This window comes from Suillus clintonianus (genome assembly GCF_016758775.1).
Source record: "Suillus clintonianus strain FC179 chromosome Unknown DEU56scaffold_23, whole genome shotgun sequence".
Lineage (NCBI taxonomy): Eukaryota > Fungi > Basidiomycota > Agaricomycetes > Boletales > Suillaceae > Suillus > Suillus clintonianus.
In genome coordinates this window covers 75,042-99,510 of record NW_024539247.1, presented here as the reverse complement: position 1 = coordinate 99,510, position 24,469 = coordinate 75,042, and the positions used below count along the sequence as shown (strand labels likewise).

At 49.2% G+C, this 24,469-nt stretch overlaps 9 protein-coding genes across 9 annotated transcripts; 4 read left to right on the top strand and 5 right to left on the bottom strand.

Moving 5' to 3' along the window:
• Positions 1-418: 418 nt before the first annotated feature.
• DEU56DRAFT_979546 (uncharacterized protein) lies at positions 419-2,053 on the top strand. Its single transcript, XM_041359748.1, has 7 exons — positions 419-669; positions 729-847; positions 900-1,061; positions 1,130-1,205; positions 1,258-1,398; positions 1,447-1,631; positions 1,692-2,053. Exons 1-7 carry the CDS (start codon positions 600-602, stop codon positions 1,908-1,910), a joined length of 972 nt encoding a protein of 323 aa, XP_041210119.1. The 5' UTR covers positions 419-599; the 3' UTR covers positions 1,911-2,053.
• Positions 2,054-2,703: 650 nt separating this feature from the next.
• Positions 2,704-4,731, top strand: DEU56DRAFT_754701 (uncharacterized protein; the record flags this gene model as incomplete). Its single annotated transcript, XM_041349841.1, has 9 exons — positions 2,704-2,872; positions 2,926-3,015; positions 3,133-3,232; positions 3,279-3,438; positions 3,586-3,621; positions 3,676-3,766; positions 3,858-3,904; positions 4,122-4,412; positions 4,594-4,731. The coding sequence occupies 9 exons, from the start codon at positions 2,704-2,706 to the stop codon at positions 4,729-4,731; spliced, it is 1,122 nt and encodes a 373-aa protein (XP_041210118.1).
• A 133-nt stretch (positions 4,732-4,864) lies between these two features.
• DEU56DRAFT_793714 (uncharacterized protein) lies at positions 4,865-6,670 on the top strand. The gene is made up of 7 exons (XM_041352780.1): positions 4,865-5,237; positions 5,297-5,415; positions 5,468-5,629; positions 5,698-5,773; positions 5,826-5,966; positions 6,015-6,199; positions 6,261-6,670. Exons 1-7 carry the CDS (start codon positions 5,168-5,170, stop codon positions 6,498-6,500), a joined length of 993 nt encoding a protein of 330 aa, XP_041210117.1. The 5' UTR covers positions 4,865-5,167; the 3' UTR covers positions 6,501-6,670.
• Positions 6,671-7,226: 556 nt separating this feature from the next.
• Positions 7,227-9,619, top strand: DEU56DRAFT_855016 (uncharacterized protein). Its single transcript, XM_041355240.1, has 6 exons — positions 7,227-7,360; positions 7,410-8,439; positions 8,493-8,631; positions 8,682-9,033; positions 9,080-9,223; positions 9,277-9,619. Exons 2-6 carry the CDS (start codon positions 7,657-7,659, stop codon positions 9,407-9,409), a joined length of 1,551 nt encoding a protein of 516 aa, XP_041210116.1. The 5' UTR covers positions 7,227-7,360; positions 7,410-7,656; the 3' UTR covers positions 9,410-9,619.
• A 224-nt stretch (positions 9,620-9,843) lies between these two features.
• On the bottom strand, positions 9,844-11,019 carry DEU56DRAFT_259973 (uncharacterized protein). Its single transcript, XM_041345338.1, has 3 exons — positions 10,816-11,019; positions 10,566-10,761; positions 9,844-10,516 (listed from the first exon to the last, which is right to left on the bottom strand). The coding sequence occupies exons 2-3, from the start codon at positions 10,753-10,755 to the stop codon at positions 9,927-9,929; spliced, it is 780 nt and encodes a 259-aa protein (XP_041210115.1). The 5' UTR covers positions 10,756-10,761; positions 10,816-11,019; the 3' UTR covers positions 9,844-9,926.
• Positions 11,020-12,289: 1,270 nt separating this feature from the next.
• On the bottom strand, positions 12,290-12,559 carry DEU56DRAFT_701564 (uncharacterized protein; the record flags this gene model as incomplete). The annotated part of the gene is made up of 1 exon (XM_041347319.1): positions 12,290-12,559. A coding segment is annotated over one exon (270 nt), but the record flags the coding sequence as incomplete, so codon positions are not given.
• A 3,757-nt stretch (positions 12,560-16,316) lies between these two features.
• On the bottom strand, positions 16,317-16,964 carry DEU56DRAFT_715624 (uncharacterized protein; the record flags this gene model as incomplete). Its single annotated transcript, XM_041347585.1, has 1 exon — positions 16,317-16,964. A coding segment is annotated over one exon (648 nt), but the record flags the coding sequence as incomplete, so codon positions are not given.
• Positions 16,965-20,804: 3,840 nt separating this feature from the next.
• On the bottom strand, positions 20,805-21,725 carry DEU56DRAFT_733934 (uncharacterized protein; the record flags this gene model as incomplete). Its single annotated transcript, XM_041348360.1, has 1 exon — positions 20,805-21,725. A coding segment is annotated over one exon (921 nt), but the record flags the coding sequence as incomplete, so codon positions are not given.
• Positions 21,726-23,652: 1,927 nt separating this feature from the next.
• Positions 23,653-24,129, bottom strand: DEU56DRAFT_720492 (uncharacterized protein; the record flags this gene model as incomplete). The annotated part of the gene is made up of 2 exons (XM_041347681.1): positions 23,653-23,921; positions 23,970-24,129. Coding segments are annotated over 2 exons (429 nt in total), but the record flags the coding sequence as incomplete, so codon positions are not given.
• Between the last annotated feature and the right edge of the window lie 340 nt (positions 24,130-24,469).

The window sequence follows — 24,469 nt, the reverse complement described above, 5'->3', positions numbered from 1 at the left end:
AACATGTTAGAATGTTCCAACAACGCTGTGGCGGACTGCCACAAAATTTCATGGATATTGGTTTATCTATATACGCTCAAGACGAACAACACCAACGATTCGATCAAGATACAACAATTGTCATTTGACTTACTGAGATCGCGATTCTGCTCGTTTTAGTTAGAGAAACCACCTCTCAGAAGCGAGGACCCTGGATCTGGCGTGGGCGCAGATTCAATTTCAAACACAAGGCCAACAGCGCCGCCTCTCAGCGCCTGTTCCGAGTGCGTACCACAGTGCCAAGTGTAGCGACTTCGAAAGCTGATGCCATCACGTTAGTGGTGCAGATCAAGATGTCCATCCTATAGCTGCATTGCACAGCAGGTCTATTAGTAGAAGGAAGTCAGACGTTTCTACCTTCATCGCCCTTTTCGTGATGACATCATGATGCGCCCACAGTGTTCATGACTCGGATAACATATGAGACAGCGAGATACCACGAAGATATCAATCAGCACACTCCGATATCAGGGAGGATGGATTTTATATAACAACATACACAAGACTCCAGGAAGATGCCCACACCTTCGCAAATCTGCTAGGCTGTAGATAGCTTCGCCATGGTTTCAGTAGGGATGTCGTTGGACGCCGCTTGTTTACTGGCAATGGCACTGGAAGGCATTTTCTATGGTGAGCATCGAAATGTGTTTGTTCGTCCTATGTTCACCAACCTAGGGACACCCCTCCAGGCTTCTCAATCCTCATGTTCGTGGGTACCATCTGGACTTTGACCTACAAACAGCGCGCGCAGGACATCAACCGCCCAATGATCGTGGTGGCCATCCTGCTGTTGATATTTAGTACCGCGGTTAGCGCTTCTTGCTTCTTACATCTGTTATCATCTGCTAAGTTTCTGGAAGCATATCATCGTGAACATCATTCATGTTGAACATGGGCTAGTGACGTATCGCGACACGTACCCAGGTGGGCCAGTGGCATTCTTCGCAGACCCTGCCCAGAAAACGCTTGCGATGCTGCATGTGTTTTACTTCTTACAAACTCTACTGGCTGATGGGGTAGTGGTGGGTTCATGTTTTTATCCGCCAGCTTCAAACCTGCTTGGCTTATAGATGTTTTTTTTTCGTAAAAGATCTATCGCTGTTATGTTGTGTGGCAATCAGTTTGGATCATCATCCTACCAAGCCTTCTGTGGTGCAGCGTCGTAGGTTAGTTTGCAGTCATGCTCACGAAGTCGTGCTCTCTGACGTCGCATCGAAGTGACTGGTATTTGTGTGATCTACAGCTATTTGCAAGTCACAAGCAGCTCCATGGACTTCTTCGCCAACTTGCTTGGCGGGCCTGCACACTGGGTCACGGCATACTTCGCCTCGACTATGGCAACGAATGGATTGAGTTCAGGTAAGCACGTTTCCGTGAGCGCGATGACGAGGCTCTGAACGTGTCCAGGATTACTCGCATATCGCATCTGGATGATTGAACGGAATGTCTCTGCAACTCGCGCTACGAAGGGCACTATGATGCCAATAGTGCGCGTGCTTCTGGATGCCGCTGTTTTGTACACTGTGGTTCTCGTCATCGCACTAATATGTTTCCTGTGCTCGAACACTGGAGAGCAAGCCGCGGTGGACATGGTGATTCCGCCCCAAACATCTGGTATCCCAAAAGAAAAGCTGATTTTTTTGAACAACTAGATCACGCCGATCATATCGATTGCCTTCTACATGGTCCTTATTCGCATCGCAATCAACAGACAAAATCGCACTTATACCTCGACCAATGAGACGGAACAAAGTGCTTTGGAGCAGTGTCCTATGCAGGTCCACATATCCACATATGCGCACGATGACAGTACACCAGCGTACGGAATAGGAAATGAGGACCGGTCATCAACATTGAAAGCGGAGCCTTGAAATGGGTCCTTGCAATCATATTCAAACCCGAACGCCATGTATTTCAGGCTTTTCGTCAGAGATCTGTTTGCGCTTCTAATTTCACATGTATTTATACACGGGCTCGTTCACGTTGTTCTATCTCACCGTTTAATTATAGTTCTATTCCTCGGTTTCTGGAAAGTGACTGAAATTTCTCCGACATCTAATGGTGCACTTGTCAAGTGGCACGTGGATTGGGGTCCTCAGTGGCTACGACTTATCATCAATTCAATGTGATAGGCCTAGCGGCGACGAGCGCACAGGAACCGTGCCATTCATGGAAACTGACATGCGAGGAAGACGCCATCGAAGACAAAGTGCCACACTTGGACCGACGCCATACTGGTTCGTTCGTCTGGGTCCTCGTCTGGGTTTTTCTGAGGTGTAAGGATGGCAAGTTGCGATTATGCTCGATAGAAGGATCAAAGCAGCGCTGGGGGTAAGAGTGGCGACATCGAAGTCTAGTGCATAATGATAATGGTAGTGCCGCGGAGCCTAGACAGGCCGCCGCGCCCCTAGCCTTCGCAAGGGTGACGGAACGGGTTGGAATGTTCCAACAACGATACGGATGGACGGCTAAAAATTTCACGGGCGTTCATTTAGCCATTAGTACATACCCAAGACCCACAACGGCATTAATGCGGATGCTCGTAGCCTCCTAGACCAGGAAGAATTGACAATTTTGACTCACTGAAGTCGGGATTCTGCTCGTTAGAGAGATCACAGTGGCGCTGTAGGCAAGGGTAGCAGCTTCGACATCTGATGGGCCATCATGTTAGCGATGCAGATCATACCTGCAAATTTGATTCCTCTGTCAGTGGTATCAGACGCTAAACAAAAGAACAAGGTTGCGATTATGTTCGTTGGAGAAACCACGGCGGCGCCACGGTGGCGACGTCAAGACTTGATGCTGTTTCACTTTATTGGACCCAGTACATTCAGTGGGTCGAGACTCGACAGCGACATTTATCATTACGCGAAGCAGTGTGCCTAGCCACGCTCGGCGAGCATGCAGAAGGGAAGAAGCTGGAGCGTGACCAAGGGCTGAGGCACAAAAAACGCGGGGAAGAGTATTCTTGTCGAGGTAAGTTCTTCGGTTTCATTTCCTTGCTTCACACCGCCCACCACCACCCATTCCTATCACCAAACCCATCCCCATCCGAGCCCAGAACCCAACGCCAACAAAACACGGAAATCATAGAGCTTGCCTACGTATTCCACGCGATCTTCCATGCGCCTAGGGAGGTTATTCCGAGGGAGATGATTCCTGCTGTTGGTGGTGCCTTGAGAAATTGGGATTGGTGCTTTCGTCGGAAAAGAGTGAATGATTTCTTTCGTCTGGGACAGTGGGAAGGCGAGTGGGGTTGAAAAAGCAAAGGACAAGAAGCTGGAGTCAAGGAGTGGGTATTGGGATGGTGTCTATGTTGCACGATTCCATCGGACGCCTTCCACACATCTTCACACGATGCAGGCCCGCCAAAATAATCGGGACTGCTTTACCGGCCGTGTATCATAAACGATTCAGTCCCAGCTGCGTATGGCAATGATTACAGCCTGATGACTTAACGCGGGCGCCTTCGACTTCGGGGGGCTGAAGTGGAAGGGAAAATGACACACTCATATGAAGAACTACAAAGGCTGAACGATGAGGCAGAAAATCACAGGGAAGAGTATTCCCGTCGCCGCCGAGGTGTGTTAATTTTTGGTGTTCTTATTATTTCAGACGACGCTGACACTTTCCCAGCATTGCCCAGCTAGCATCCGTGTACGGTCACTACTCACGTCTCGTCAAGTCCAGGCATTGAATTCATCGCATGTTAGCAGAGAAACAAAAGGTCTGTACCAAAACACAAATCCGCAATGAACCCGCATTCGTTTAATGGTTGCGAGAACATCGGTAGGCTTCGTGCCCGCATGGGTCAACAGCTCGTTCCAGTGCTAGTGATGTAACCTTGCCTGACCGTGCCTTGAATGTGAGTTTTCTTGATTGCCATCCGACTATCACCGACCAGTGACTTTTGTAGAATGTAAATTGGCTTCCAGTTGGTGTGGAGACGGCATCGATGGTGGAGAAATTTGATACACCCCCTGGCGTGTATCACTTCACACATACAAGTCCTGTTTCATAGACTATTCGCATCATGATGTTCCATTGGTCCCCCCTATACTTAATTACTCGCTTCTTTGCAGAAACAAGCGTCATCACAAATGTCAAAATTTTTGCAAAACAATCCTGCGCTGAGGTTACTTGACTTCTTCAGGTATACCACTCGGAGAAGGAATCTTACTACGAACACCGAGGATCTCTTAGAGCCGGAGCTCTCGTGCGCTGAGGTAATCTCCAACACTGCGCTCAATGGTCTCAAGCCCACTGCTGGAGCTCGGGATGTAGCTAAATGGATGGGACAGACCGCGTGTATCGTAGCGAACGTGTCCGAGTCAGAACACCAGACGGTGAACATGAGTCAAGAGCTCACCCCAGTGAGCTTGAGAACTACGAGTAACGTAGTCAAGGTTGGCTCCTTATTAATGTCTTGAACGGATATTAATGTCATGTAGTCACCAATCCGAGGAACCATATTATATGGTTACAGTAACATTGCCATACGGGGAGGTCCCAGATCATTGGACGTTATTCCTGCCTAGTACATATGTGTGCTAGATCACTATAGAGCTGTGTGAGGAAGACGTAAAAATCTCGTATGATATGGCGCGCCGCGTGATGAGCGCTGTGTATCCAACACCATGCTGTGGCTTCGCGCGTCAAGAGGACGTGCGGAGTAGATTCAGATATCGTTAATTTCCATAGAATGGCGGTGCATACTTGCAAAGAACCACTGCAGGCCCTCTATCCTCGAGAACACACAACATAGTGGAAGTAAATAAGACATGTAGCAACAAGTCAACCGTAACTCGTGGGAACTCATAGAGCAAGCAACTTGAACTCTCTCATCATCGGCATGCAATTTGAAACCCGCTCCACTCAACACCCCACCAGCGTAATGACCACCCTGCAGCTGCAAGGCGTAGCAGATTAATTTAGTAAAAGGAAGTCAGTCGTTCCTATCTTCATCGCCCTTGTCCGTGATGCATTGAGCGATGGCACATGGTCCAGTGAGATATTACCAAAGAGATCAACACGCCTCGCGGATGGATTCTATATAACGACATACACCAAACTCCAGGAAGATACCCACACATTCGCACTGTAGACAGCCTTGACCATTATTTTCACCATGGTTTCAGTAGGGATGCCGTTGGATGCCGCTTGTTTGCTGGCAGTCGCACTGGAAGGCATTGTATACGGTGAGCATCGAAATGTGTTTGTTCGTCATATGTCCACCAAGCTAGGAACACCTCTCCAGGCTTCTCAGTCCTCATGTTTATGGGTACCATCTGGTCTTTGACCTACAAACAGCGCGTGCGGGGTATCAATCGCCCGATGCTCGCGGTGGCCATCCTGCTGTTGGTATTTAGTACCGCGGTTAGCGCTTCTTGTTTCTTACATCTGTTATCATCTGCTAACTTTCTGCCAGCACATCATCGCAAACATCATTCGTGCTGAAGATGGGCTAGTCAAATATGGCGTCACATTCCCAGGTGGACCAGCGGCATGGTTCGCAGACCCTAGCCAGAAAACGCTTGCGGTCCTGCATGCGTTTTATGTCTTACAAACTTTACTGGCTGATGGGGTAGTGGTGGGTTCATGTTGTTATCTGCCAGCTTCAAACCTTCTTGGCTCATAGAAGTTTTTTTTTCGTCAAAGATCTATCGCTGTTATGTTGTGTGGCGATCACTCTGGATCATTATCCTACCAAGCCTGCTATGGTGCAGTGTCGCAGGTTAGTTTGCAGTCATGCTCACGAAGTCGTGCTCTCTGACGTTGCATCGAAGTGACTGGTTCTTGTGTGATCTACAGCTATTTACAAGTCTCAAGTACCTCTGGAGACTTCTTCGCCGCCGTGCTTGGCGGACCTACTCATTGGGTCACGGCATTCTTCGCCTCGACGATGGCAACGAATGGATTGAGTTCAGGTAAGTACGTTTCCGTGAGCGCGATGACGAGGCTCTGAACGTGTCCAGGATTACTCGCATATCGCATCTGGATGATTGAACGGAATGTTTCTGCAACTCGCACTACGAAGGGCAATATAATGCCAATAGTGCGCGTGCTTTTGGATGCCGCTGTTTTGTACACTGTGGTTCTCTTCATCGCACTGATATGTTTCCTGCTCTCGAACAATGGAGAGGAACCCGCAGTAGACTTGGTGATTCCGCCCCAAACACCTGTTATCCGAAAAGCAAAGCTAATGTTTTCTGAATAACTAGATCACGCCAATCATATCGATTACCTTCTACATGGTCCTTATTCGCATCGCAATCAACAGAGATAATCGCACACATACCTCGACCAATGAGACGAAACTAAGCACTTTGCAGCAGTATCCTATGCAGGTTCACATTTCCAAATATACGAGCGATGACGGTACCCAGGCATACGGGGTAGGGAATGAAGACCAGCCATCGACATTGAAGGAGGGGTTTAGAAATAGCTCCCCGCAACCGTGACCAAATATATGAACATCATGTATTTCAGGCTTTTCCCCAGAGATATGTTTGGACTTATAATTTGTATTCACACGGGTCATTCACGTTGTTCTATCTCACTGTTTAATTATAGTTCTATTCCCCAGTTTCTGGAAAGTGACTGAAGTCTCTCCGACAAAACTTGTCATTACAATTTCGCAGATATCCCATCAGCGTTATCAAGTTTTCAGACCTGAAGGTGAGTAAATCTGAATCTTTCAAGAATGCGCCCTGTGTGGTTGCCACCTCACAGGTATTCAATCCCCTTAAGAGTCTAGACTGGCGATACCGTCAATCATTGCAAAAAGGTGTCATGTTTTGAGTGCGTCCATCGTAATGTTAAATCTATGGCCTGATATTTTTTCGTGGGCTTAGTGGTCGTTCACGAGGAATTCAAAGAAATGGATGAATTAAACATGTTAGGCGGCACCGACTTGGTCGGCCAGTGCGGCAGGGTAGTGCTCTTGTGAAGAAGCTATGATATTTCCTTAGGTGAAGGAAATAGCAAGGAGAGAGCGACCTTTTGAACAAACTCATAATTGATAAGCCCCGCCGCTCAAGCTGCTCGACATGCATAGCGGCATTTACCGCGTCCCATTGGCGGTGCATTGCATGATAGATGATGCATATGAAACACCAGGCTATGCCCACTACCAAACTAAGCGAAGTTTGTCCATTTCAAGGACCGGAAGAATCCGAAGGAGGTTCGAGAAGACTACTTGGCACCATGGCTATGTAGCATTACATATAGATCGATTCAATGGTACTAGTCGGCGTTTGGTCCTTCGAAGAATCGCGCACATGATATGATAATAGGATGGGCGCCGAGTTGAGAACCCCAAGTAGGTCCAATCCATGATGCATGATGGCAACAGCTGATCTGAGTCACAGCACGCACTCTGATCTCACAGCATTTTCGAATCGGATAACATTCACATGATTGAAAACCGGTGCGTGAGAGGAAAAGGGTTTGGGGCTCATCACCGCACAACAATGATATCGATTAGTATGGTGAGTCCGTTGATCACAGCATACTAGGAAGTTCGTTTCATTGGGCGAGCCCTTTTATAGACAGTATATAATTGTAGCAGCCTCAGCTTCAGCTTCGATCGCTGACGCAACCCTACTATCGACTCAGATGGCTAATATCCTTGCTCGTTACGATTTAGAACAGTTCAAATGGAAGCCTTTCAAAGGTGAAGGCGCCCGAAATGGATGCGCTCGCCCTCTTGGAGGCGTTGAGCATGTCCAGGATATCATGAACCGCCATCTCAAGGGTGACCAAACGTTGTTCTTCGGAGTCATTGTTGACCTGCACAAGCCCGTGAGCATCACCAAGCTCGGTTCTTCCGCTCAAGAATGCTGGTGCTGGCTCCGGTTCCAAATTCCTACCGTTGCGTCATCCATAAATGGATCTGATCATGAGCTGCCCACGTTAACCTATACAACCGCAAGTCCGCAAGAGATTAGCCGGTGGGCGGAGCGCACTCTCATTGTCCATTCACCCTCACATATCGACCTTGAACAATTGCGGGCCAACGAGGGTCCAAAGAAGATCCCTTCGTCTGACGGAGATCATACATGGTTGCACCTTGTCCCTGGCGAAATTGCCAACGACAGAGTCTCCAAATTTGGTCTGCTGTTCCACACCCATCACTCACCGTTTGATGGCGCGGGCTTAAAGATCGTCACAAATCGCTATCTCACACAATTGGCGAATGTGCTCTCTGACTCCTACAGCGCGCCCGAAGTTCTTGAATGGGGAAATGAGCTGGGAAATCTCCCTCCGGCAGCCTACAACATCCTAAACTCCAACGAACCCCTTCCTATTTCACCAGACTCGCCGGAGGAACCTTCCTTTGACAACGAGTACTACAAGTCCTTTGGAACTGTTCTCGCTGGCTTCGGCGCCGCGGCGAAGGTGCCATTCATTTTCTCTTTCGATTTGTTCCTGGCTTATTCCTGAACATGAAGGACACATACGGATTTAGAGATCGCCCAAAAGACACAGAGTGGCCGACGACGCGTCGCGCCGAAGTCCTCTTCACGAAGGAAGAATCAGAAAGAATTCAAAGTGCCTCGAAGGTCTCTGGGTTCACACTTACACACCTTGGTATGTAGCTGCTTCCCCTCCATCGGCATATCGGATTGAGAATCTACCAGCCCATGCTGCGTTAGCAATGGTCGTCATAGCTGATAATCCACCCACTTCGGCGTCTTCTTCCCACTACTTGAACAACGTGTCTATGGCGAATTTCCGAGGACGGTTGGATCCAATCAACTCGCTGCATCCAGGCTATATCCTTGGTGTTTTAATGGCCAGGATTCCGGTGTCAGCATTCTTGGCCCCAGACGGAAGTGTCTTCCCATTAGATAAGGACCTACTTCTACAGGTGGCAGCTATAGCCAAGGAACAGTATCGAGCCCACACAGAATTGCCCGCTGCGTTGAGTTGCATGCCGCAGGTTGGTGAAGTATTCGCCTCGGCCTATGTGCCAGCTGCATCTGCAAACATGTACGTGCGGTGTACGAATCATTTATGTTTGTTCATGTCATAGCAGGCTGCCATCCAACCAGTGTTACTCATTTTCCAGTGACGGCAAAGGAGAAAACTACATGAATCACACTTTTGCGGATGACAATGGGAAACCCCTCCTTTCGATTGCCAAGTTCTTTACATCTTTGAATAGATTTGATCCCGGCCCGTGAGTTTTATAAATCTCAATGGTTTTGTAAGATAATTAACTAGAACACTTAGATTCTTTCGTCTCTCCTCTTGGGGGGGCGTGATCGATCTGGGTGCTGATTACAATTCTAATATTGTGACGACGGAGGATATGATGAATTACTTGAATCTATGGAAGAGCTTTTTACTTCTGGTCCTTGACTAACACTTGTAACTGAATATTAACGATATCCTGCCTTCATTGCCATGTTATATCATTAGGAACTAGATGAGCAATATGACTTGAAAACGGCCCCCAGGGATGAAGGAATTGCAATGAGTATCAAATGTCCCACTAGAATTATTAAGAGAGTGGGCACTTAAGCATTCTGCGCCGATGTGACTCAGTGAGAAAATTTACATGACAGAGGTAAAGATATGGTACCAGTGAGGATTTATGATGCAGACACCTTGAATGTTAGGTATCTATCTTCAAATTTAGTCTAGAACGTGGAAGTGCAAATGTATCAACCGCCCGATATACGACAATATCAGCTTCGATGTTATTCGAGTTTTGATGACACTGGGAGATCCATGCGTGTGCGAGATCATGTGTGCGGACCATCTAGGGATGCATTGATTGAGTGCATGGACATGCGTCTATGATCTAAGTGACAATTTGAATGCGATCTCCAAAGGACGTATTGACATGGCAAATAACACTGGAACAAGACGGCTTGTAATTATAACACGTCGACAGAACCAGGAAGTAAGTTTGGAGCGACAGACTCCATGTTCGCCTGGAGCCATTCCTCGAATGTAGTTTTTTCGTCTGTATCCGGGGGGGAATGATAGAGTGTATGAAGGCATTTTCTCGCAAGCTTCCAGCTAGTAGATTTGTGCGATAACGAGGGTTCGACCTTGGGGTCAAGTTTCTCACTCCGGAACTGTCGCTGAAAGTCAGACTTTATCTGCCTGCATCTAATTACGTCCACTTTGAGCCAGTCGTCGAGCAATCTGCCCTCCCTCAGATGCAGGAGCTTGCCGCCACTATAGCGAAGACAGATCCAGACGAGGACCCAGATGAACGATTCAGCATCGTGCCGGTACAAGTGTGAGACATTGCCATCGATGGCGTCTTTCTCGAGCAGGTCAAGTGCCATGAATGGTACGGTTCCTGTGCGTTCGTTGCCGGTAGGCCCCTCGTGTAGAGTCGATGATAAGTCGTAGTCATTGAGGACCCCAATCCATTTGCCATTTAACTTGTACACCATGAGATTATTTGGACTGACGTCACGGTGATGGACATCGTTCTTCCAGAGGGCATAATGACCTGTCAGCGCAGTGAGAGATCATAAAGAACACAATAAAATCATACTTACAGAGTACTGCTTGCCACCATGCGCTGAGGAACTCGTCCCCGCTCAACATCGTAATTGGGAATGGCTTTTTGGACACAGTGTATATGCGGCTGCCTTGTTCAATTCCTGGCACTCTGATTTTCTTCGTAGATTTCTCTTCAACCTTGTGGCACCAGACCATCGCTGGGCCGTGAGGCTGGCTTTCTGCCATCTTTTACTACATCTCTTCTATTATATCAGGCTCTTGAACATGACTCGATGAAATACGCACAACTTGACAGTTACGTGGTCTTCCAAGTGAGTGGTTTGAAGCAGAACCACGTCTGTTAGTAGGATGCGTGTCACTTGAAGCACGAGCTGGGGATAGCCAATTGGTCGTCGGAGTTATCAACAGGGACGACTGCTTCCTTCTTGATGAATGTGTGGCTAGCGAAAACTAGTAGGTGGCCGACGTGCACAACTCTTGGTGTAGCCGCTGCGGGACGTTATGATTTTCTCAGATGAGCGTTAGCATGGAGTAACACGCCGACCACGATGACATGTCATTGTCATCGTAGATCATCGATGATCGTCCCAAGAAGCTCTACGTACCATATGGGCTAGATGGTCATATTCGTGTGGTATCTGACAAAGTAGCAAAAGCTAAAGAGTAAACTCTACAAGATTGTGCTACTTCGCATTCTGCATGACATCGAGATATCTACAAGATTATGCGTGCAGGTCGTCTAGGGATGCAGTAACAACAACATCAACAGGATGGTCAAGTATAATGCCTGGAGCGACGGACTGTACGTGCTCCAGGAGCCATATCCGGAATATAAATTCGTCGTCTTTTTTTTTTTTTTTTTTTTTTTTTTTTTTTTCCAAATTTATGTCCTGTTGGGGTAGTCTACCCTATGTAGGACATTACTAACTAGGGGGGAAGGGGAACACCTGTGTTCCCCACCGCGTCTCAGATTAATGTGAATGCCCCGATGTTTTAACATCGGTCCTCCGTTCCTGCCGGCAGTTTTAGACGCCCTAATCAATTACTCCACGGGGCCTTGTGAGTGTCTGTGCGTGAGTGTAATTTGTGTCGCTGGCGTGAGTCTTGTAGATGTGACATGTACTCGGATCGCCGGAGCGTTCGTGTACGAAGGGAGTTATGGATAGCGGTAGTGAGGGTAGAAGATGTGTCGGGATGAATGATCGTCCAGCGCATGATGTGAACTTCCTGCGAATGATCCTTCAATGTCTCTTTGCCTCCTTCTGCCGACTGAAATCCTTTTGTACCGGAGGTTAGGTCCGGGTTCCTTTCGACGGCGAGTGTTGATAAATATATAAATATAATATATTGCGAGTGTCATTGATGGGGCATGTGAGTCTGTGCGTTGGATCTATCTGTGCATTGATCATTATATTTCTTATTGAGATGAGGGAGGGACGTCACCAAATGAGGATTTCAACCTTCCTGTGCTGTTCACGAACTTGATGAGCGGACTGGTAGCTTTGGCGTTACTTAGCAGGTACGGGATAGATGCGGCGTTTCGTTTCAGTGTGTTCGCGAGTAAGAAGTGTTCACGGGCGTATTGCGGGCAATCGAGCAGAAAGTGCTTGACCGTCTCCTTAATCCCTGCGCAGTGAGGACAGTTTGCTGAGGGACTTCTCCCTATACAGTGGAGGTGAAGGTTGAGGGATATATGGTTCGTGCGGAGCCATAGGATAAGGCCAATGTGGCGTTTTGGCAAGTGTTTGACTAGGGAGATGAACGAACCAGACAAGGTACGTGGGTCGATACGTGATGCGTGTTCAAAACGGGGTGATTGGCTCCACGAGCGGGCCCAGCGCTCAACGGATTCCTGCCTCTGAGCTTGTTTTAGAGCAGAGATACTGCTAGGCATTATCCCCTTGCGCAAGTAGGGGGGTAGACGCTCTCGTGGACTGTTTTCTGCGCTGCTCCTTGCGGCTTTTTTCGCTTCTTCGTCCACTGCTTCATTCCCTGCTACCCCATCATGTCCTGAAATCCATCTGACGGCGACCCCAAATCTCCTGTCTCCTCTGTTGGCTCTCTTCAGTTTAGCTATTGATCTGCGAAAGTGGTCGATCAGGTAGTGACTGGGCTTAGTGGTGAAGAGGTCACCAGCTTTGATCGTCGCTTGATTATCCACATAGATCGATACTGGGAATACAATATCTTCCTCCTCCACTAGTAACTGCGCTGCCAATGTCAAACCTACCGCCTCCGCCTCGTAAACGGTGTGCTCGTCCAGAGAGCCTAAGTGGAATCTAAGGATATGAGGTGAGGGTCTTCCCGTGCGAAAGAGTGCCGCTGCTGCCCCCGCGTTGCCTTCCAGTCCTGATCCGTCGCAGTAGATTTTGATGTCGTCTTGATTCTCATTGTGGTCCCGTACAGCGTCTTCTTGTGAGTTGGCGATCGAAGTGGAGTACGGTGCTGAGGTGTTAGGGGGGCGACGGCTATGGGTGATGGTCTCGACGGTGTCGACGTCGAGTGCTGAGGCACGATAGAGGTGGTGGAGGGACGAACGATGTCGTTGAACGAATCTTTTGGCTGCGCGTCGTACTGGGTGATGTAGCGGGTGTGATGGGGGGTGAGCAGCTAGTCTGATTGCCGCTTGGTAGCATAAGTTCTGCATGCGGTGTTCGATGGGTAATAGTTTCGCGTGAACTTCTAGAGTGTCAGTGGCTGTTGAACGCATAGCACCTGTAATACTCAGCGCGGCTATTCTTTGAACCCGTCCTATACGTCTCGCTACTCCAATGGATCCTTTCTGCTTCGTGTCTGAGTTGCCGATGAATAGCGGCTTGAACCATAAGTCGACTGCATACAGCATTTTAGGTACTGCGACTGCCAGATAGATTTGTCGCATCAGTGATAGAGGAATACCGGTGGACGTGGAGGAAAGGCGACGTAGCTGGAACACGTAAGTGGTACCTTTCGCGATAGCGTAAGCGATGTGAGGCTGCCATCTGAGCGCTTGATCCAGAATAACTCCTAGAAATTTGTGAGTGGTTGTTGGTGTTATCGTGGTGCCGCGTGTGATGAGCGGTGGGCGTTCTTTGGTAGAGTTCATGGAAAAATCCACGAGCGCGAATTTTGACGTCTCGAACTTCGAGTTATGGTCTAGGGCCCATTCATACCCGCCGCCAGTTCTCTCTAGCATGTTCTTAAGGGTGGCGTGTGTTTCGTGGAAGGACTTTCCGATAGCTAGGAATGCTGTGTCGTCGACGAATGCGAGGGTGCGCTCCTTCTTCTCGTGTCCTATGGCGATGTCTACTAAGTCTGAGTCGTATATGATGTATAAGATCATGGAGAGCGGGTCTCCTTGTCCGATGCCGTTGGTTATGGGAATCCAGTCCGATAGATGGCCATCGAACTTCAATTGAGTACGTCTTCCTGTCAAGAGACGTTCTGTGAAACCGATTAGCGAGTCAGGGAGTTTACGGCTACGCATATTATGAATTAAACGGTCAGTAACTGCATTTGGAAAGGCCCCTTCTATGTCTAAAAAGAGAGCGGACACAACGTTACCTTGGCGCCATGCGTCTTTCACGGTGGCCTCGAGAAGATGGAGTGAGTCTGTTGTTGAACGACCTGGGCGTCCCCCAAAGTGGGTGTTGGGTAGGAGGTTGTAGTGTTCCAAGACGAATGTCAGCTGATCGGCCACTACCGCTGTCAATAGTTTACAGGTAGTATTGAGAAGTGCGATCGGTCGATAGGCTTTAGTCACTGAGTAGTCCGGTTTCCCGGGCTTACGTAATACCACGGTCGTGAAGTCCCTCCATGGGGCGTAGTAGGTCTTGAGGGTGTAAACTGCTCTAAAAAGGGGGAGTAGATAGGGTATTAGCAAGGAGGCGCAGCGGATGAAGATAATGTTGCAAAGGCCGTCTGGGCCTGGGGCCTTATAGGGCCCCAATTTTGAAATACTTCTCTTGATTTGATCGGCTGTGATTGGCGCTGGTGTGGGGACGGCTTCTGGGTAAATCGGGTCCGGTGGCACGGATGAGATGGGTGGGGGCGGGGGGAAGAAAGTGTGCGCTAGTGCAGCGCTCTTCTCTTCGTTGGTCTCTGCCGTCCCTCCTCCGGGTTTGTTCAGTGTTGGGATGCGGGACATGCCACCATCCCCCGAGGCGGCCGTTAGATAGTTGCTAGCCACCCATATCTCATTTCCCTTAATGTCCTCCAGCCACTCCACCCAGTGATCTTTCTTGGTCTTCTTGATGAGCTCGGAATATTGGTTGCGTTTGATGCGATGGTCGTTGTGGCTAGGGTGGAGAGGAGTATCTCTATAGCGGTATGATAAGTGACTTAACTTTGCGACTTTGCGTCTCATCTTCGTTAAGTCGTGATTCCACCATCGTTTGGCGTGGGGGTTGGGTTTTGATGTGGGTACGAGCCGTTTGACTAAGTCTTGAATGGTGGATGTTAGATCGAAGGCGGCCTTCTGAAAATCTGCGTCAGATACTAGTGGTTGAGGAGCGGGAATCTTAGCCAGGTCAATTTCAAGCTGCTCGTTGAATTTCTCCCAGTCGACTTCTCGATAGTTATGCTTTATTTCCTTAGTGGCTTGGGGAACGGCGAGTTCAAGGATACTTAAGATTGGAACATGGTCAGTGGCCGGTCCTCTCAGCGCTGGGTTGGTTAGACAGCTGACGAAGGATTCTTCTGTGTGATCCGTACAGAAGACATTGTCTGGGCGTGACCATTTCTTGGTGGTGGATAGTTGCAGTGTAGGTAGTCCCTTCGGTAGCATCATGATCATATTGTGGTCGGCTAATAAGTCGAGGAGGGGTTGCGCTGCATCTAAATAACGGTTAGTAAAGAGGTGCGTGTTGTGGTCCTCGTCCCACAGAGGATGATGACGATTGAAATCTCCAAGCCAGACGACGTGGTCTTCAGCCGAGGGTCTTAAACGCGTGGCCTCGCGGTCTAGAAAGGATGCTAGTTCTTCTTGCGTCTTCGTGTGAATGCAGTCGTTGTAGACGTTAATGATGGTGCATCGCCCGAATGGCCCACAGAATTGTATAACTACGACATCTGGTGAGGGGAAGGGCACTTGTTGCCATGAATTCGTGTTGAATGATTTGGAGACTAGTGTGACCGCGCATGATTTGAGATCGGGGGAGGAATAACGAGTGGAAGGATATATAGCATGGAAATAAGGCGAGGAGATGGTGTTTTTCATGGAGTTAATGTGCGGTTCTTGAAGCGCTATTACATCCCAATCGCGGGCGATGGGGCCGTTAAGTAAGGAATGCTGTGCGATGAGTGACGTATTAAGGTTTTGTTGCCAAATACGTAGCCTGGTCGTCTGTTCGTTATGTTGTTCAAACATTATTGGGGGTATGGATCCGTGGGGTCGAGGAGCTTGAGGGGGAATTGATGTTGGAGGGTATGGGAGTATTGGTGATTGGAGTTGCTGGGCCTTGGGTGAGGGGCGGAGTAGGTGTTGATGGTGATGATGGCGTGATCTGAGCGGCGTTAGTAACTTTGGTGGCTGTTGATTCGTGGTCTCCCCATCCGGTTGATGACGGTATAGAGTTTGGGCCTGTAGGAGAGAAAGCCCTAGGGCTATGGTGTCTGGGGTGGAAAGGCGCTCCTCTGGGGCGGTAGGACGTGCCTCTGGGAGGTCCTTGGGTTTCTCTGCTATGGTGCTGTGTCCCGAACGCTAAGTTTGTTTGACGTAGAGTGTGCTTAGGCGGATTGAGTGATGGTTGTGGTGTTGGTTTGCGGTATGGGGCTGGTTTTGGTGGCATGGAAACTTGAGTCCAGTCGTCTTTTGTTGGAAAGAAGGGCATAGAGTTTTCTGGATGTTTTGCGTCGATGCCTGCGCATCGGTTTTCGAATTCCGGGCAATTTCTATTCCAACTGGCATGGTCGTTTGCATCACAACTGACGCAGTAGAAGGTTTTGTATGCGTGACATTCGCTTGTGCGGTGGGTGTTGCCGCATGTCCCGCACGTGTCGCGGGGTGCATGGCAATCTCTAGCTATATGGCCCCATAGCTGGCATTTGACGCACCGCACTGGTTCTTTCTTGTCCTTGCGAGGATGGAGTTTTTCTTTATTGATGTATATGCCGTCCCGTAGTGCGACGTTGGCTGCGTTTGAGTCTGTATAATGGAGGATGGCGTGAGCTACTCTTTGGTTGGGCGCTCGTCTTATCCTTGGTTTGATCCATTGCGCTGATTCTATAACTCCTTTACTGAGATCGTTTTCTTCTTCTACAAGGCGTATCCATTCTGGGTCTTCTATTTCGGAGGAGGTTTGCAAGAATGGTACGATGATGGAGAATCTTCGTTCCTTAATTGTTGCCGGGATGTTGAGTGCCTCGATGATTTTGATTCGATTTTCTGGGAGGTGAATCCAATTTGCTGCTGTTGATGAGGTTAGTTCTACAATGATGCCTCCGTTTCGTAGTCTGATTTGGAAACCCGCAGGGCGGGAAACACTCAAGCGAGACGAACAGGAGTAAATCAGACAAAAGAATCTATTGGAGATGATGAGGGTTTGGGTAAGGAGAGATAAGATCTAAGTAAGTGTGAGTTCGAACTATGAGTATGCGTTGTATACATAAGTATCAACAGGGACAAATAAGGATTGTTGTAAGTGACAAGCTTACACTCTCCCGGGTCATCTTGAAACGTCGTCTGTGGTCTGGAGGAAGTGTGTAAGTGCTTCGCAATCCTCGACTTCGCGACCAGGTAGCCATAGGTCGGATTCGGGTCCATAACCTTTCCATCTGACGAGGTATTGCCAACCTTTTCCTCGCGCTCTTCTATCCAAAATCTCTTCTATTTCCCACTCTTCAGATCCTTCGGTGGTAACGATTGGGCCAGGTTTCGGGAGCTCGCGTCCTGGGAAGAGAGTGGGGTCATTAGGGACGAATGCGCGGAGCTCTGATGAGTGGAACGTGGGGTGTATGTTGCAATGAGCCGGCAAGTCAAGGGTATATGTGGACGTGCGAGGGTTTGTGGCTGTGATGGTGTAGGGGCCGTCGTACCGGGGCATGAACTTGGCGACGCGTTTATCGCCTTTTTGTATGTAGTCGCGTCGACGATGGCGCGTAGATAGATAGACTTGATCGTTGACTTCGAAGTTTGGATCGGCTGTGCGATGTGTGTTGGCAGATGCGGCCTGATTCAGTTTGGACGATGTCAAGGCGTCGTGAGCTTCAGAGACGTCGTCGTTGAGGCGTTTGAGTACTTTGAGGACGGCTTGTAGACTGTCATTTTCATTGTTAGGGATCTGTGGGACAGGGTCAGCTAGGGGCGGGAGTAAGCGAGGCGAGCGACCAAGATGAAGGTGAAAGTTTGTGAAGCCGGTGGAAGCATTAGTAGAGTTCATAATGTTAAAGCGGACGTGTGGAAGGGCTTTGGCCCAACCACGTTGTTTGCGATCTACATAGAATCGCAGGCACTGGTTCAGCGTCTTGTTTGTTCGTTCAGAGGATCCGTCGGACTGTGGGTGATACGAGGTGGACATGTTGAGCTTGACGCCGGTGAGATGGTGGAGAGATTTCCAGAACTGGCTCAAGAATAGTTTATCTCGATCTGAAATGATGGTCAGTGGTAATCCATTCTCACAATACCAATTGTTAAAGAATAAGCTGGCGAGTTCTTGCGCATTCATGTCCATGCGACAGGGAACGAGGCGGATGTCAGCGCCCAAACGATCTGTCATGGACATTATGCAATCGTAACCATCGTCGAGAGGCAGTGGCCCGACAAAATCGATGGCGACTGAGTCGCCGCGTGCGTCTGGCGATGGTAGGGGGTGGAGTGGACCTTGTGGTTTCGTTGTTGGACTCTTGATGCGGGCGCAATCGACACATGAGGGTACGTAGCTCTGTTCGAGGTCACGGCGCATGTTGGGCCAGTAGAATGAGGAGCGTAGTGTCGAGTAGCATTTGTCCGTGCCGAAGTGTCCCATGGAGTCGTGTGCTAGACGGAACAGGGATTCTCGAATGGATCCAGAGCGGGGAATGATTAGTCTATCCCCTAGGAAGAGTAGATCGTTTGTGAGTTTGAGGTTGGGGAAGGATTCCAGTTGTGCAAAAAGTTTGCTGCACCAAGGGTCGGATTTGTAGCCGTCTTGAATTTCGCGTAGTAGAGACGGGTTTGAGGAGACGTTCAGAACGAGGGCGATGGGTGTAATTGAGGGTTTTGTTGGTAGTGAGGTGACAAGTCCCGTGAGAGATATATCGTCTGCAGGGAGACGTGAGAGCGCATCCGCAACAGTGTTATCGTCACCTTTGAGGTATTGGATTTTGAAGTCGTATTGCGAGAGGAATTCTTGCCAACGTGCCTGGCGTCTAGAAAGGTCACGTTGGGTTTGGAAACTCTCTAGAGTACGATGATCAGTAAGGACGATGAATGGGGTACCTAGCAGTTCAATGCGCCACTTCTTGAGTGCGCGGATAATAGCTAGAAGTTCCTTTTCATGGACTGGATAGTTTAGTTGGGCGTCCTTCAGTTGCATGGAGTCGTAGGCGACTGGTCGCGATGTCTCGTACGTAGGTCCATAGGTGAGTACGGCACCAGTTCTCCAGTCGCTTGCGTCTGTTGTTACCCAGATCTTGTTGTCGCCTAGGTCGTCGTGATCAATCGTGGTGAGGCAGTCCCTCCCAATGACAAGATTTTTGATGCAGGAGAAAGCGTTTTGGTGGGAAGGGGTCCAGCCGGGCCAGTCGACTTCTGAGGTCTTTGTTGTAAGAGGGGTTAGCATGCGTGTGTGGTCTGCAAGGTTTGGTAAAAATTGATCCAGGTATCGTACAATACCCAGAAAGGCCCTAACGTCGTGCGTGTTCTTTGGTTGAGGCCAATTCAGGATACGATCTACCTTTGAAACATCGGCTTCTACACCCCTTGCAGAAATGTGGTGTCCTAAAAAGTCCAGCTCGTCGCAGAAGAGGGAAGTCTTCTTGGGGCTGCAGAAGAGAGCCGCTTTGCGTAGTGCTGTAAGCACGAGTTCGACGTTCTTGATGTGTTCTGACAGGGACTGGGACCAGATGATGATATCATCGAGATAGACATGACATATTGAGCCGATGAGCGGACGTAGTGCCATGAACATTCGTCTCTGGTGAGTAGCGGGCGCGTTGCGTCCGCCTTGAGGCATAACCGTCCATTCGTAGAGTCCGAAAGGCGTCGATACAGCAGTGTACTTGACGTCGTCTGGATGGACTCGCGTTTGGAAGAAAGAGTTAGTCATGTCTATTTTACCAAAAATCTTTCCTTTTGCGCAGTCGCGAAGGATCTCATCGATCCTGGGGAGTGGATGGTTATCTGGTATGGTGTTGTCGTTCAGTGCACGATAGTCGTTCACCCAGCGAGGGAGCGCTGTGGGGTCTTTCTTGGGGATAAGGAAGGCGGGTGAGACAAAAGGGCTGTCTGAATGACGTAAGCGACCGTTAGCGATATGGTCGTCCAGCAATGTCTTCCAGACTTCGCGATACTTTCGTGGAGTGGAATAAGAACGAGTTTGAATGATCTTGTTGGGATCTTTCAGTCTGATCCTGTGGAGAATGTCAGAAGGCAGATCGTCTATGTGAGGCAAATCAACAGGGAAACGATCAGACCACCGCGCTCGCATCTCAGTATCCAGTTTAGCGAGGTGTTCCTTGTTGGTGTTAATGAGCGCAAGGTCTTCGATCCTTTGACGGATGAGAGTTATGATGTCTGGAGGGGTGTGAGTGGGGCTTGGGTCAACGGGTGGGATGTTGATTTGTGATGCGGGAGGATTAGTGGTGGTGCGCTCCAACAAGACTTTCTTCTGTCGTTTGGGGACATCATTTATGAAAGGTGTTACAGGTGGCAAAATAGGTAGGAACACGGGAGGGTTCATAAGATCGAAACCGCAGGACTTGTCGATACAGGTTCGAAGAGCGTGATCTAAAAGGAGAGAGTTGTGGGATAAGAACGGTCCTCCGAGGAGGAGTGGGACGGTTAAGTCCGGAGCTAAGATAGCTCGTACAGTGCGTGATCTCCAGTCCGAGTTTAAAGAAAAGGGCGAAAGATGTACGTATTGAGAAAAAACAGAAGAAGAAGGGAGAGAATCAAATGCAGAGCCAGCCTCTATTTCCTTAGGAAGTTGGCGGATACGCAGACCGAGTCTTTTCACGATCTCGGGTCTAATGAGAACTAAATGGGAGCCATGGTCAATTAGCGCGTTCACGCGTTCAGGTACGGGAGCATCAGGACCGTCAAGGAGACAATTCCAAAAGAAATGGGGAGTCTCAAAAGGTGCGACGTACAGGTTACTTTCATCAGAATCGGAGTCACCCTCGAGGACAGAGGATGGCATGACGGCGGCGACAGGCATGACGACGGCAGTCGGTTTCTTTGGCTTTGTTACCTTTGCTGCGTCCGATTCTGTGAGAGTTTTGTAAGAAGTAGCGTCTGGAGCTCCGTTCGGACAATCAGGAGCGCGATGATCCACGCCGAATTTGCGGCATTTGAAACAGCCGTTATTGAGGCGAAGGAGTTCGCGTTCTTGGGATGTCAAGGGCGGAAGCAATGGACCAGAGGGATGGGGGCGGGAGTTTGGTTTGTTGGTGACGTTGGAGACGTTTGTGAGGGGGGTGAATCGTTTATTTGTTTTATATAATTCTTCAGCCATCTTCCTGTGAAGTGCCATGTCCTCCAAGCGTTTATCGTCCAAGTGTTTGACTTCCTCGATCCAGCTTTTCATGGAGAGGTCGTCTGCAAGCTTGGCGCGAAGGACGGAAGGAGTGAGGTCGTCAGCCATATTGGCTTCTAGTTGGTTTCGCAGTTGGATATCGCTGAGATGTGCGGTGGAACCGTACAGTAGAGAATTTTGGTTCTGGAGGTCGAGGGCCCATTCGAAGAACGAGCGAGTTCCCTGTTGGGATCCCAAGACCTTCTTTCGAAGTTTTACTTCCCAGTTCGATTCTAACCAGTTCTTCTTGAGGGCTTTCATGTAATCCTCGAAGCTACCGGCGTTGAGGGTATCGCGTTGAGATAGGTACCAAGCGTGGAGTCGTGTATCTTGCATGCCGAAGGAGATCATCTTAACTTGGTTGGTAGCTTGGATGTCCTTGTGCAGGAAGTACGTCTGACAAGCGTTATCCCAGTCTCTCGCTACTTCTGGGGTCAATTCGCCCGGCGTGAGACGAGGAGGCTTGTTTGGGGCGGATTGATCAACCGTAGCGAATTTTGGCATTTTGGATATGAGGGGACGAGTATATGCGCGTCGGGGTGATGGCGAGTCAGATTCAGAAGAAGAGGAATGGGGATTGTTATGTTCGGGCGTGTTAGGAACCGAACTTAGAGGAGTGAGGGATGGTAGGTGTGTTCGACGGGTTGTCGCACGAGTCACTGGGCGGTTAGCCGTAGTCGACGAGCGCGTGTTCAGGGGTATGGGTATGCTAGGTTTCCTACGAGAGGAGGACAGGTTGACAGGATTAGAAAACGCCGGCGGGAGGCCCGGCGAGGTGGAAGTTCGGAATTTTGGAAGGGGGGGAAATGTTTCTGGAGTAGTAGATGAATTTGTCGAGATTTAAAAAAAAGTGGAAACCCGCAGGGCGGGAAACACTCAAGCGAGACGAACAGGAGTAAATCAGACAAAAGAATCTATTGGAGATGATGAGGGTTTGGGTAAGGAGAGATAAGATCTAAGTAAGCGTGAGTTCGAACTATGAGTATGCGTCGTATACATAAGTATCAACAGGGACAAATAAGGATTGTTGTAAGTGACAAGCTTACATGATTGTAGCTTTGACTTGAATGGGGGGGGAATCGTCTGTTTGCACCACTGAGAATGCCGTCTTCATTTTGGTCGCTATTTCTGCTGGACTAGTGTCGGGGGCGAATAGAGTTTTCCCTGGTGCAGGGTCGAATAAAATTTGGCGTTCTCTGGTTGCTGCGCGGGTAAGCGCTGCCGAGATTGGGGCCGAAGGATTTGATTGTTGTTGTACGGCGGCGCTGTAAGATTTCGTTTGACCAGAATGTGTAAGGCTTGGATGGGTGGGGGTCGCATTCGTGGTCGTCATGTTGTTGATGCTGTTCTGAGTGGCATCGAGGGAGGGGGTTAGTTTATCCATGGCGTTTTTAACCTCTGAAATACTATTGAGCACTGCATCTGCTGCATGTTCAGCGCGTGTTGCTGCTTCTTCCGCCGCATTGGGGGTGTCCTGAGAACCCATCAGAGTTAATTTCATTTGAGCTAATTCTTCTGCTTTCGTCTTGATCAGTTCCGAGGCTGTTAAGACGGCTGCCACCTGGGGGGCAATTGCTGCGATGACATGGGCTGTGAGACTGTTGGTTAGGGATTCTGAGAAGTGTTGTGACTGGGTAGGGGTATCCGCTGGCGCATTGAGAGAGTCGTCTTCTAGGAGTAAAAATATGGCTCTTAGGCCCTCGTTGACTATGCGGGGGATTCCCGGGTATTGCGTTATGTGTAATATCGTCAGTAAGAGACTTGCAGGGGAGAGTGGCTCGCCTGCGGGTCTGAATGATGATTTCTCTAAGAAGGTTTTACCGCTTTTCACGTCCATAACATTGAATTCCTGTTGCATGATGTCCTCTTTTGTGAGCAATAAAGAGACTGTTGCGGGTAGAGGAACGAGTTTTGGTCATAGAGCTAATGGGCGTAGGCGTAGGGGCGCGAGGGTTCAGAGCGCCTGTACCTCGTCCTTTTCCTGTTGCCATTGTCAGGACAATTATTGAAGGAGCTTTTGTTCACTGCTTCAGGGGGTGTAGATATTTGAATAGGCTGTTTTGACGTCGTAGACGCCGTTGTGCGCTGTTAGGCGCAGTACTAAGAACCGTGATTTCCGGGGTCCTAGTTGGGGTGCCACTTGGTACTAAGCCAAGAAGCGATTAGATTCGTCGTCTGGAACACTACTAGGCGGGTCATGATGATAGATAGTGTGAAGGCAAAGTACCGCCAGTTTCCAATTAGATGCATGCGACGACGTAGCTTTTATACCGTACTGGCCGCAGGTGCTCTCGACATCCTTCATGACCCCAAACATCCCCAAAAAACTAGATTTTTCCCTCTCGCATCCAGCGGCATCCACTTTAAGCCAGTCGTCGAGTTTTCTGCCCTTTCTCGAGGGCAAGAGCTTGCCACCCTTATACCGAAGACAGACCCAGACGAGGACCCAGATGAACGATTCAGCGTTATGCTGGTACAAGTGTGTGACTCGAGCATTTGGCCGGAGCAGGTTAATTGCCATGAATGGCACCGTTCCTGTGCGCTCGTTGCCGCGAGGCCCATGATCGCGTAAAATTGATGACAAGTCGTAGTCATTGAGGACCGCAACCCATTTGCCATTCAACCAGTACACCATGAGATTATTCGGACTGACGTCGCGGTGATAGCTATAGATACCGTGCTTCCAGAGGGTAAAATGACCTGTAGGTGCAGTTATGGACAATAAAGAGCACAATAAAACACACTCACAGACAACGGCTTGCCACCATGCAGTGAGGAACTTTTTCCTGCTCAGCGACGTGATTGGACGAAACTTCCTGAACACAATGATACACAAGACGCGACTCCCCTGTTGACCGGGAGGGTCTTCAATCCCTAGCACCTTCCTGGTTTTCGCCGTGGACGTCTCGTCAAACGTGGGGCGCTGTTCGAAGCCACAAAGCAGCTCAACCCTGCGTGCGTGCACGACGAAGTTCAATACCGGTGGCTGACAAAAGAAGGATCAACGTACTTCACGCCTACAGTACTGATGTGTTCGCTGACAATGGCAGCGCCAACTGCAAGTGGAGTAGACTTGAGTGCGAACTCAGCATTGACGCCATGACTCGGAGGAGGCGTCTTTGGTGCAGTGGCGCCAGTAGCACTATTGACCATGATGAAAAGAAAGTGATTTTTTTGAAGGCATGAAAATGCAGGTTGAGGTTCGCTTTTAACAGCTTTCAACCCAGAACAACTCTATTAACGTTCTG

What these genes read in the sequence shown, in the direction of transcription:
- DEU56DRAFT_979546 (XM_041359748.1), top strand. Translation starts at nt 600, where the DNA reads ATGGTTTCAGTAGGGATGTCGTTGGACGCCGCTTGTTTACTGGCAATG. An exon ending in ACTGGAAGGCATTTTCTATG is followed by an intron (nt 670 to 728) that starts GTGAGCATCGAA and finishes ACACCCCTCCAG; the next exon opens with GCTTCTCAATCCTCATGTTC. An exon ending in TACTGGCTGATGGGGTAGTG is followed by an intron (nt 1,062 to 1,129) that starts GTGGGTTCATGT and finishes TTTTCGTAAAAG; the next exon opens with ATCTATCGCTGTTATGTTGT.
- DEU56DRAFT_793714 (XM_041352780.1), top strand. Translation starts at nt 5,168, where the DNA reads ATGGTTTCAGTAGGGATGCCGTTGGATGCCGCTTGTTTGCTGGCAGTC. An exon ending in GCTATGGTGCAGTGTCGCAG is followed by an intron (nt 5,774 to 5,825) that starts GTTAGTTTGCAG and finishes GTTGCATCGAAG; the next exon opens with TGACTGGTTCTTGTGTGATC. An exon ending in AACGAATGGATTGAGTTCAG is followed by an intron (nt 5,967 to 6,014) that starts GTAAGTACGTTT and finishes GAACGTGTCCAG; the next exon opens with GATTACTCGCATATCGCATC.
- DEU56DRAFT_855016 (XM_041355240.1), top strand. Translation starts at nt 7,657, where the DNA reads ATGGCTAATATCCTTGCTCGTTACGATTTAGAACAGTTCAAATGGAAG. An exon ending in CCAGCTGCATCTGCAAACAT is followed by an intron (nt 9,034 to 9,079) that starts GTACGTGCGGTG and finishes ATGTCATAGCAG; the next exon opens with GCTGCCATCCAACCAGTGTT. An exon ending in AATAGATTTGATCCCGGCCC is followed by an intron (nt 9,224 to 9,276) that starts GTGAGTTTTATA and finishes TAGAACACTTAG; the next exon opens with ATTCTTTCGTCTCTCCTCTT.
- DEU56DRAFT_259973 (XM_041345338.1), bottom strand. Translation starts at nt 10,755, where the DNA reads ATGGCAGAAAGCCAGCCTCACGGCCCAGCGATGGTCTGGTGCCACAAG. An exon ending in ATGGTGGCAAGCAGTACTCT is followed by an intron (nt 10,517 to 10,565) that starts GTAAGTATGATT and finishes CTGCGCTGACAG; the next exon opens with GTCATTATGCCCTCTGGAAG.